General features: G+C 39.1%; 1 protein-coding gene across 9 annotated transcripts in view; it reads right to left on the bottom strand.

Annotated features, from left to right (window-relative positions):
* Positions 1-12,532, bottom strand: part of lama2 (laminin, alpha 2) — a 294,429-nt gene that overhangs the window by 126,893 nt on the left and 155,004 nt on the right. For all 9 annotated transcript variants that reach the window (XM_028440103.1, XM_028440104.1, XM_028440097.1 and 6 more), the window contains 2 exons: positions 11,170-11,350; positions 7,543-7,679 (listed from right to left, as the gene is read on the bottom strand). In XM_028440103.1, coding sequence (XP_028295904.1) covers positions 7,543-7,679; positions 11,170-11,350 — 318 coding nt within the window. The remainder of the gene's footprint in view (positions 1-7,542; positions 7,680-11,169; positions 11,351-12,532) is intronic.

Raw genomic sequence — 12,532 nt, 5'->3', positions numbered from 1 at the left:
CAGGCTTCACTGGACGGCTGGCATTAGGACCCGGAGTAAATGTGTCCACCTAATGCATTCACGGGCTGTAATATCACCAAGTTTATAATTTTACCAGTTGTTAGAGCTACTATCTTTACCAGGGAGAAATTATTTATTCCTGTTGTTTGATTTCCAGAGTTTTACTGGGCTTTCATTTACCGGTGATTGGTATCTCCCTTCCGCTCCATGGTCCAAACTGAAACCTTAGCCAGACACGCACACACATGCACACGCACGCGCACACGCACACACATGCACACGCACGCGCACACGCACACACAGACTGCAGTCGCTACAGTCGAGTTCTGAACGCACCTTATACAAACCCCGCGAAAGCAAACAGAGCAAGCCGCAGAAACAAACAGAATTTATGAAAAAAAAAAACGAAATGCACACATCTTTGTAACGGTTCCGGAACCGGACATTAGGAAATAGGAACCAGGTTCTCAGTGTCCAACCCTAGTAAAGAATAAACTCGTAACAAGGCTGAACAATAGAGCAGTGGTTAAATATGGTGTCTTCTATTCTTCCAGTCTTATTAAAGAGTTCAACGGTTTGAGGATTTCTGCCTCCCAGAATAGAGCTGCTCATTTTTCAACTATTGTTTGCTGGTTATAGATTGTACTTGCAGTGTTCCTAAAGGTATATGTTTTTCAGATGACTATTATTCTATTTCCCCCCCTCCCCCATATTTAGCTACCTAAGATTGATCTGCTGTGAGTTTTGTACATTTGTGTTGTGTAACTGTGGCTGCTTTGAAATTTGTAAAGACAAAAGTAGGTGCCTCGAGATCTGTTCACTGTTATCATGAATGAGGTGCATCAAAATAAATTTCCCCCCTTTAAAAAAGTACAATTAAACATTATGATGGTGAAATGTTTGACTCTTGGTTTAAAAAAAAGTCTCATGGCAATATGATACTGGCTACACACACAAAAAAAAAACAATTCTTGAAAGGGTTTTCCTTAACTCTTAAGAAAAATGTCCAAACTTTCTTTTCTTGTTCACATTTTCATAATGATTTGTGGGTGGGCTAAATCTATGCCCTGCCTTTAAGGAAGGAAGAGGAAAGGTTCTATGCGAGGAATAAAAAACCCAAAATAAGCCTTTCAACCCTATAAAAAAATAAAAGCGAGGGTGGTTTAGAAGCCCATAATTTCATGCATTATTACTCAGCAAAACCAAATATTATATTTAACGGAATGGCTAAAACCAAAAGAATACCATAACACCTGGCTAGAAATAGAACAGTTAGACTGCAAACATATTAAACTCTCTGATCTCCCTTTTATCACTACGGCCCTCAAACGTCACAACTGCTTTAAAAACCCACTGATTGCCTCCACCCTGACCGCGTCGTGGAAAGCCCTGGACATTACAAATGTTCAATTAAAAACTAGCATGCTGTCTCCAATCTGGCACAACCCCGACTTTAGAAACAGAAAAACACCGCTCTATCTGAAAACATGAAAAGAGAAGAATCATTAATCTCCAAGACCTCTTCGAAAATGATAAGCTCAAATAACAATCTAACCCAAAGAAAGTATTTTTTATAGTACTTACAAGTAACAGAGACAATCAAGAAAAATACTCCAGTAGATCTAATTACCCTACAACCTCCAGAATTGGCTATAGAAATGAAACAAATCTCAACAAAATCAAAAAAACTCTCAAAAATATTTTTCGAACATTTCGAGCATTTTCGAACACTAACTCTAATCACTTACCAATCGCTAAATGGGAGGCTTAACTCTCAATCACCACGAATTTGTTGGAATACTTTTTAGATGGAGTGGTAGAAACAGAAAATGTATAAAATGGGCTTCTACCCAGGGGACAACTGATTCCTATTTACATGCCTTATGGCTTTGTTCCCCAGTTCAACAGTTTTGGTTTTTAATTACTGAAAAACTGTTTTCCTTTTTGGACTGCAGAATTCCTCTATCTCCAAATCTATGTCTGATAGGAGACCTGACAATGCTTGCTCTTCCAGCAAACCAATCGCAATCCATGCTTGCGACACTCACCATAGCAAAAAAAAAACAATATTAGTGAATTGGAAAGACAAAACATCCTTAAACATAAACCAATAGCAAAATCTCCTCATAGAATTTATTTCCATGGAAAAGATGTCTGCTCTCAGAAAAAATAGCACTTCCCTATCCCCTGTGTAAATGTGTGTGTTTAGAGAATGTATGAGGTGCAATTAAAAGAAAGAGAATGGAAGGGAGCAGCGCATCATCTAGGAGGCCTGTCTGGTGTGAGCCTGGCCCGTCCACATGGCGGGCCGCCGGAGATGGTAGATGGCGCAGATGGGCACGCGGCACCGCGGGCCCCAGGGATGCGCCAAGCAGCACAGCCAGAGACCCACCCTGCTGCACCCCTCGAACCATGCTGACCCCACAGAGCATGGCGCCCCCCACCAGGCACGGCCGGGCACCAGCCACACCCCCCAGAGGTCCAGGGGGCGACCGCTGAGTGAGAAGCAGAAGGAGAAAGAGAAACACACACATACACACACGCCAAATCTCCAGCCACCTGCTCGTTATTTACGTCACGTGGACCCACGGAACAACCGCTAAGTTAAACAGTTAAAAGATGCTTTGAAAGTTTAAAACTTGCTGTTTGGGTTGAAGAGCTTGCTTCACGCTCGGCTAGTGAGGGGACGGGCTCTGCAGCCTGTCTCCAGCAACATGGAGTAGCCACTCTGTTAATAAAGTGAATCGGCAAACGCAGCAGCGCGCATCGGCCGATGCAATGCACGTAAAACACGCAAAAATCGGCTGATTAAATCGGCCAGCCGATGAATCTGTCGATCATTACAGTCAACATGTGTATCAAAAATGAAGCAGTTTGAACTTTGCATTTGAGAGTTATATCGAAACGCCATTAACCCAAGATGACCCACTTCCTGTTTGGTTTTGGGCAGGCACATAATGTAACTTTTTTTTAGTTTTAACATTGATTCTTGTTTAGGAATGAACAGTCATCATGTGTATCAAATATGAGGCGGTTTGCACTTTGTATATTAGTTATTAGAGTTATATGCATTTTTCTACTATGGCGTGCCATAGTTGCTAACAGTGAACATGACCATAAATGGCGCCAGTCGAAAATGGAAGGCATGATGGGAAATGTTTCAAGGCAGTCGTAAATAGGCTTGGGCAAATGTCATTTGTGCGAAATTTGAGGCTGATTGAACTTTGTCATTTATGGTTTTTTTTAAATTGTGGCGTGCTTCAGAAATTAGCATTGCAACTTTGCCGTTAGAGATAAGCAAAATTCTTTTCATGATGCGTGCATTTTTTTTTTATTGCACCAAAATATCTATTTGTTCAGCATGCCTGAGGTGCATGCAAATTTTGGTGAGACTTTGGGCATTCAAAGCAAGAACAATAGGTTCCTACAGCCAGTATGGCCTTTGGACCCTAATAAATAATACCCAAAAAGAGCAAGAACAATAGGTTCCTACGGCCAGTATGGCCTTCGGACCATACCTGTCAAGTATCCCGTTTTGGCCGGGAAACTCCCGTATTTTACCCCTCTTTCCCACCATCTTCCCGTATTGGTAAATGGTAAATGGACTTGATTTTATATAGCGCTTTATCACCACACTGAAGCAGTCTCAAAGCGCTTTACATATCAGCTCATTCACCCAATCACTCTCACATTCACACACCAGTGGGACAGGACTGCCATGCAAGGTGCTAGTCGACCACTGGGAGCAACTTAGGGTTCAGTGTCTTGCCCAAGGACACTTCCACACATAGTCAGGTACTGGGATCGAACCCCCAACCTCTCGATCAGAAGACAACCCTCTACCACCTGAGCCACGGTCGCCCCTACGGTATTAGTATTTTCCCTTAACTATCCCGTATTTTAATGTAATAATAATTAAAAGATGACTTATTAAACTGAACGCCATCACTAGCCTCGCGAGAACTTCCACCTGAAATGGACTGAGTGGCGAGATTAGTGCCAAGAGCGTCAACAAACCCGGAAACAACTCAGAAAAGAGATGATGAATGAAGATAAACAAAGAACTGGTGTAAATACGTTGTAAAATGTGAGAAAGTTTATCTTCCTAAAGAGCAGCAGGTTGGGACACAGTTACACGTTCTGTAAGATTAATAACTGAGATTTTTACGTCTCCCACGGAACACGTAAGTCACCATGAAAAATCCGCCAATCACAAGCTCCACAAATATACACTGCTTTCAAAAAGAGTTAAAGGATGTAAAGTCTGCAACAAATGTGTCTAATAAGTCATTAGTGAATACCAGAGAACCACATGAGTGAGCATGAGAAATTAGAAGAAAATATGTAATGAAACTAAATTGTTAATGTCTAACTCAGCGATTCTCAACTGGTGGGTCGGGACCCAAAAGTGGGTCGCGGACCTATACTGACTGGTCAAAAATAAATAAATACTTAAAGTATCTCATGTTAGACTTGTCTTTTATTTTGAAAGAAACTTTTCTTTTGAATGAAAGTGCTGTGCTTCATGCTGTGAAGTGCATGTTGCACAGGAAAATATAGAGATTTATTTTTTTTAAAAAGAGAATGTTTGTTTTCAACAGCAATTTTTGAAAAACGTGGATCGCGATTTAATGGCTGTGGAAAAATGTGGGTCCCAGGGTGAGACCAGTTGAGAACCCCTGGTCTAACTTAAAGAAAAGCAATGTGAAATTAACGGTAAATATGCAACGTGTTGACTTATATATAAACTGTAAGTATATTAAATAAACAAATGTGCTTCATATACACATATATGTTTTTATTTAGGCTGTTTTATAATTTAGGAATTAGGCTGGGCGATATATCGAGATTCAAGATGTATCGAGTTTTCTATTTTGGCGATATAGAAAACTATAATATTTCATATATATACTGTATATACATGTGTGTGTATATTTTATAACTTATTATGTATCAAATACTAGTTTTAGGAGTCACTGCTTTTACATCTCAGAACAACATGTAAAGCTCAGTTAGATGGACTAATGTGTTCACATATTGTACATCTGTTTGTTAATAAATGAGCCTGTGTGGCATTTTGCATCAGCAAATTTAACCCAGAATTGTCTTTTGGTCCATATTGCCCAGCCCTGGTAGGAATGTTCACAGCATTTCAATGTTAATAAAGGTTAAACTACCAGATTCTAACAAAATTGTATTTAGTAAGTGGTTGACAAGTGGGTATTTTAGATTTCTTGTACACTTATCTTAAAATATAAGGGATACTGGAGCTTGGTTGGGCGCGTGGGATGGCTCATATTGGGCGCCAGAAAATTTCCCTTATTTTGAAATCCAAAACTTGACAGGTATGCTTTGGACCCGAATTACGTCATAATTGTAATGAATTATAATTGACCTCAACCCTGTTACAAGCGCATCTCTTATGTATATTCTATCACCCAGATGCCCACCGTATGTAAATAGACCCCAAAATGCACGTAAGTCTGTGAATGAAGGCGGTCTGATGTGGTTCATTTACATGGAGGAGGACTGGGCCATGATGCCATTTTTTTTGATTGTCTGGAAATCACGGAACATGGAGCATTTCCTAATGCTTGTAAATGTCATTGAAATCCATGAAAATGATAAAGCATACTTTTAATTTGAAAGGCATTATTTGTTAAATAACAATGTAATTATTGCAGTGTGTATACTGTATAACAGCTCAAATGACAGATGTCTCAAAGATGGAAACACTATTTTATTACTGAGCAGAAAAATTGTGGGGAAGTTGTTAATGGCTGTCTGTACATTATAATGTAGCGTGAAATCACATATTCTGATGGGCAGTTCTTGACTTCTGACAAACTTCTGTCTGATCTCCTTTGTTCTCACATATTATTAACAGTTAATCATGGATCCTCTTTTGGCTTTGGTTTGTGATTTTATTGTTTCCCTTTGGTTGCATTTTCCAGTTTTACTCCAGTTGAATGTTTTTGGCACCTTTTTATGTTTTGCTCCCATTTAGATCAATCACACTACTCTTTATTGTGCTGATGCCTTTGGATTAGTCTGTTAATACAATAAGCCTTAAAATCTCTATTTCATGTTCTCGTCTCCGATTGCTAATGGTCTTATGATCGTTTACTCATCCTGGCTGCCTCTCGGCTTCTGGGTTTGATAGTCTCACTGAGGAACTGGTTCAAAATCACTAAACACTGGTGAAATGAAAAAATAAAAACACAAATTAAGGATAAAAAAAATCCCAAGTAAAACAGAGGACAAACTGTGTAAACTGCTATAACTAAAAAGCTTTCTGTGCTGCCAAAACAGAATATGATCATGTAAAAGCATATGAGATTAAGTACTGTACATAATAGAACTTATTATTAGCTCACATATGCTTGATAACAATTTAATCTACAGTTGTTCTTTATCTTTTATTTTCGGTCTAGAAAAAAAGACCAATCAAAACATTTTATACAAGGGTTTTATGTATTTTTCATTCTGTTTTGTGGTTTTCTGGAGTCTTTTTGTGTATTTTCTGTCTCTTTGTAAATTTGCTTTGGGGGCCACACAGAACTAGATTGATCATTGATTGATATTAATTCATTAATAGTTTTGTTGGTGAAATGTGTTATTTAAATAAAATGTTACCATTAATTTAAGTACAAGATAGTCCTAAATTAGGCAACGTTAACATTTTATTATATTCTCGTGCATCAATGATTGCGTTGTAGCTGAAATTTCTTTATTAGTGTGTCATTTTGTATTAGAAAGAGAGGCTGCGTCACATTAGCACCTGTATGATGTTAAATAAATATTTCTACAGGTCCAAAAAAGGTTGAATAACCTTGTTAACTAACAGTTCAGGCATAGGGAGTTTCTCTCTAGGGCATGTGTCAAACTTAAGCACCGGGGGCCAAATTTGGCCCTTTAGAGCATCCAATTTTGCCCGCAGGAGACAGCAAAAATGACAAAGAAACAAAGAACTCATGAATCGTGATGTAAATTACCAAATAATTCAGTTGTAGTCAATATTTGAAATGGAAAATCTCTACTTCACATTATTTTCAGGGGCTCACAGTATCCCCATGCTTATATCATGATTGCAGTCATTTTTAATCACAAAATTGTGACGTAGGGAGAAACTCATTGCAGATTGAATGTCATGACACAGAATCACTCGAAATTGCTTGAAAAGTTCAAATTTTTCAGCTTTGGGAGACTTCCACCGACTCAGGAAGCGCGAATGAGTTGCGCGAGTCGCGTCGCTTGAAAGGACATCACCTGACGTTGCGTCATTTACAATGATTTGGAATGTAATCTAGTTGCGTGAACGCAATTTAACAATTCCACAAAATTCCTCTAAATTACACAAAATGAAGAATTTTTGCAGTGAAGATTCTGGAGGGACTGATATTGAAAATTGGAGGTACATTTTGTCTACTCATGTAGTCTGATAAGAAAACTCTTCATTCATTTCTTCTTGTCTTTTAATCCAACCTTAGTGACACATAATGGCATAAAGCTTGCTAGGGGCCCGCTGTAGAAATGTCCTACCTTGCATCCAGTCACTATGTCATGGCCCCAGTGGTTTGGAGCACAGCGGTCACACCTCTCTCCGATGGTATTGGGAGGACAGATGCACTGACCAGTGCTGGAGTCACAGTTGTTGCCCACATGGCTGCACTCACAGGCTGTGAGAAAGCATTTAAATAGGTTAGTCTGTGACTCTCTAACAAACTACAGACAAACAAAGCTGATCATAAATAAGTAAAAAATAAACATAATGTTAAAGGCTGCACCTTTATCAATTATGTTTTAGATTAAAAACATAATTCCCAGCTTTATCGTGTACTTCTACAGTGAGGTTGCTTTTTAGGCCGGGCAACTGGACTCAACTCACTTTGTTGTTGTTGTTCTTGTTGTGTACACTAGTTAAAATCGCTACTCCTCTGTTATTCTTGAATGGATCTGGCTGAAATTTGGTAGGTAGAATCTATGGATGTGTACGCATCGACGCTCGGAGCTCGATTTTTGGCCCAGGGGGGCCCAAATAAAGAAAAAAAACAAAAGTCGATTTCTCATTTATTGGCAAGTCAAATATTACGACAGCTGGTGGTACAGAATCATTGGCACAGACCAATATATAAATGGGGTCCCATACATGTCACGGGGGCGCCAGGGGGCCCCATTTTTCAAATGACTACTCCTCCATTTGTTCTTGTTAGATTGGAATGCAGTTTGGTATGGATACTCTATGAATGAACATGAGACACTTGGAGCCCCCATTTCTGGTTATTTCCAAATTTATGGGCACAGTCGTGTGATATATCGTTTCAAAGGTAATTCAACGTAGATTACAATTATGCCTCGCACAATTTGATTAGGGGCCCAAGGGACCTGGGGGCTCACCCTCCTTTTTTCGGCAATTTCCATTAAAGTTGTTTCCTCATTTATTTGTGAGTCAAATACTGCGACAGTTGGTGGTACCAAATCATTGACACATACCAATATATGAATGGGGCCCATTACTCCTTATGTGCCACGGGGGCGCCAGGGACTGAATTCTCGGAAACGTGGTACGTGCTATTGGGCGCGGAGACGTTCCGCGGGCCCGGCCGTAGTTCATCTGAACTTGTTCTGGCAGTGTTTCCTCACTATTATTTGTCTTTGGCATCAATACTACTTTGCATAGGATTTACTGCATTAAAGCTGATAATAGTTGCACTGTATGGATTTAAAACCCTAATTCTGGCTAGCAAAGCGTTTGCAACACCTATTCCAAGGGACTGTGACGACACTGGGTTGATGTTTAAAAATACAAATTAGACAAATCCACAGCAGCAAAATGTAGATGGTTAGATGCAGAGTTCAACTTCCAGCACTTTAAAGGGCCCATGTTAAGCTAAATCAACTTTTCTGTGCTTTAAACATCATAAAAGTGTTATTTGGGCTTCATACACACATCCAAAGTGTTTTTTTTTCATTGATTCCATCGTTAGAGTGTCCTTTGCTCCTTTCTTACTGCAGGCACCCAAGCACCTTGGTCCATTTTGATGACGCATTTCCACTTTGATGACAAAATTTGATGCGGAACTGAGCTGGAGAAGCCGCGCCTCTAGGAAGCTCTCTGCCGTGATTGACATGTAAACAGACACGTCCACGAAGGTGAGCATTTCAGCGTCCTTCGCGCAGTGATATGTATGTATTTTCTACAGTCTATGTATGTACCGGTGAACGCCCCACCCCCACGCTCTGTCTAGTGTTTATGAAGCAGCATGAGCTCGGCTATGGAGTGGGTGGGAGGAGAGGGGGCCGTCCTCTGGCTCTACATCACCGTGTGGGGAGGAGGACGTCAGTGTTCCGTCTATAGACGTGCCCACTCATGAATATGCATAAGTAGATCGCAAATCAGCCTGTTTGTGTAGAGTTGCTCAGAAAGTAACTTTTCAGAGGCTAAAACTCTGGAAAACAGGCGAGTTTGGGAAAATAAACCTCAAATACTATGTTTTGAAGTTCTTAGAACAAATGGAAAAGGGTGAAAAATAGCATGACATGGGACCTTTAATAAGATCACTTAAAATAACCTAGAGTAAAATATTCTAACCTCTTGTTAAATAGAAACTAATCCACTATCTTATCATTATACACACCACGTTTGCATGGATATAGATCAAATACCTGCACCACTGTTTGGCCAAAACCTTGACCTTTAATTTGAAGTATGAATGCAGAAATCAGCTTCCTGTGAAATCCCGGCAGAGTTAACCTTGACAAACCACTGAAAGGAGGAAATTGGGATGTCCCATACTGGAGCTACAGTAAGTCATATTAATATGTAAAGCACTGATGACAGGAGGAAATAGTCATAACAAAGCACAACAGGCCAAAATAAATGAAGACTGAAATCTTTGTGTAGACTGATGAAGACTGATTATTGTGTAAATGTAAATGAGCTGCGACACTAACAAGTCGGAGGTTTAATTTTTTCGTTTTGTTTTTTAAAATAGGGAATTTTTCCTTGTTTTGAGATACAGTGTATAAACAGTTTACCTGTATATTTCCATCGTTCTAGATACCTTCAGCAATGAAATGTCTATATTTTATCACTCTGCTGTATTGTACCTTTGTAACCGTGTTGTCGTGTACATGGCACATATATTTTAAAAATGAGAAATGCCGATATTAATAAGCACAGTTACACAATCTTAGAAAATAGTAATGTTTGAACCTGCTGGAAAAATTAATGTGAAGCACTGCAAACCATCTTCAAACATGGGACTATAAAACTATGTACTCAGGCCTTATTTCATCATAAATAAATGGAATTAATACATAATTAATGAAAGATTCTGCTTAAAACAACTAAAAAAGCTTTGACTGAAACAGATGATACCAATGCCATGGATTTTGTCAAAAATCACACACCAAAGCATTATTTGAAGTGTCTTAAAGTGATATAGCTGTCAAACTTATGCTATTTCAGTTGTGTTTTGTGTTTATATTATTATTTTTGCTCGTTTTCTTTGGGTCTGAACAGTCACATCCCTGTTTTTCATTTAAAAGGAAGAAAAGGAGAAAAGAAAATGTAGAGAAGAGCCTCCTGGGCATAAAAATGGCATTTTCCCATTTGTTATGTTTCTATTTTCTTTTGTGTATGTTTGTATACAGAAAAACATTAGCTGATGTCAGAATGGAAAGGAAAAATAATCTATTTCCCTTTACCAAGAGTGGGAGATAATCTGTGTATGAAGTTATGACGGTAATACATGTCTGCACATACCCAAATAACCCAACCCTAACCCCCAAAAACTAAAATTAAGAAAAAGAAAAAAAATGGCAATATTTCTACTGTTGGTAAAATAATCATTGCTGCACCTTAAAATCATTGTTGTGAAGGATATAAATCTATTCCATCCAAACCAAACTACGCCCTAGGAGCAAAATGCAATTGTGGTAGCCTCCCAATGCCAGAAATTAATAAAAAATTGCAAGAAGCTTGTTTAAATAAAATTTAAAAAAAATTTGCATATTGAAAAATGCACTGCCAGAATTGATATTAAAGATATTTAAAGGCTAAATGCTCTGCAGAAATGTTTGTTAAACATAAATCAATTCATTTTCTTAGGAAAATAAGTCAGAAATGGAGTGTTTTGCAGAGGAAGAATATAGATGTCTCCATACGTGTGCAGCCTCCCTCCTGGAAGTTGAAAAATCCTCGAGAGCAGCGGTCACACTTTGGACCGTTAACGCCCGGCTGGCACCGACACTGACCATTTTCATCACAGTCAAAGGATTTGGAGCCAAAGGAGTTGCAGTGACACGGGACACACACTCCTCCTGTGGTGATGCCGTGAGTCAGAGGCTAAAACACACACAGGCCAGGACAAAGTGAGCTAAGGATTGGGTGAGACGAGCTTGGAAACGACACATGCTTTCAAATGATCTGAAATAACAGATTTGTTCTTTTTAACGGGAAAAAAAAGGTGAAAAAAAATCAGCGGCAAAAGTACAAATTAACTTTAATTAGTTCTATCTTCAGTTTAAATGCCAACAAAAAAGCAACAACGCTAATGGAAGTATTCTGTACATCCTTCTAAACTCCTATTTCATTAGTCTGAATGCTGACAGGACGGGAAACAAACATCCATACTGAATAAAACTTGTGCCAGTAGGAATCGAATTTGAATTGATGGCTTGAATAATTGCTTTTAAAATCTGATCAAATTGAAACTGTATTTAATTTAATTGAAAAATTCAGCTCCTATATTCATTCTCAGTTCTCAGTTTCTGTCCACTTCAATTCAGTTTTCAGATTAAATTTTTTGTACCACACATCTGGGACCTGGCCTCAGGCAAAACTAGTCGAAAGCAGATGGAAAGAATTTTATGAGAGCAACGTGCTTTACGTTTGCTTTACCTGGCGTGTATGCTGTCCCTGCAGGCGTGATGTAGAGCGACGAGAGGCCCAACACTCAGGTATGTGAAATAAATAAATATAAGAAATCAAAACATGTATGAGAGGAAGTGTCATGTTTGCATACAAAATGATTGCCAGGGCTACTGTGTCGCCTTTCTTGGCTTTCAGGAAACGACGTGATACCGTAGCATAAACAGTCTGTGAACTTTAGCAGCGGCTAAATGTAGCACAGTGTTTCATCCCATACAAGTCATTAATGGAAATGTAGCGTGTCCAGTGTGTACTGGCCAGTTGACACACCGGGACTAACCCCGGTGGTTTCCAACTCCGTGATCTACTACGCCCCCCCGGAGCTGGTCTGACTTGGAAATACCAGGGCCGATTTCAATCCCTGGACATGACGAAATCGGTGTACGTACTTAGATTCTTGATTTGCAATGAAAACAAGGTGTATCATGCATTGGGTAGAATTGGGAGAACCACACAGGGTTTAAAGTATCACAGGGAGTTAAGATTCTGGCAACAAAAGTTGGATTGTAATTGTAATGACTTTATTAAATTTATTTAAAATGTTTGTCCTAATTAAATTTGTTCAATGAAAAGTTGACAAGAAGATGTAACTGGTTG

This window comes from Gouania willdenowi, chromosome 24, assembly GCF_900634775.1.
Source record: "Gouania willdenowi chromosome 24, fGouWil2.1, whole genome shotgun sequence".
Taxonomy (NCBI): Eukaryota; Metazoa; Chordata; class Actinopteri; order Blenniiformes; family Gobiesocidae; genus Gouania; species Gouania willdenowi.
This window is presented reverse-complemented; position numbering and strand designations above follow the sequence as displayed.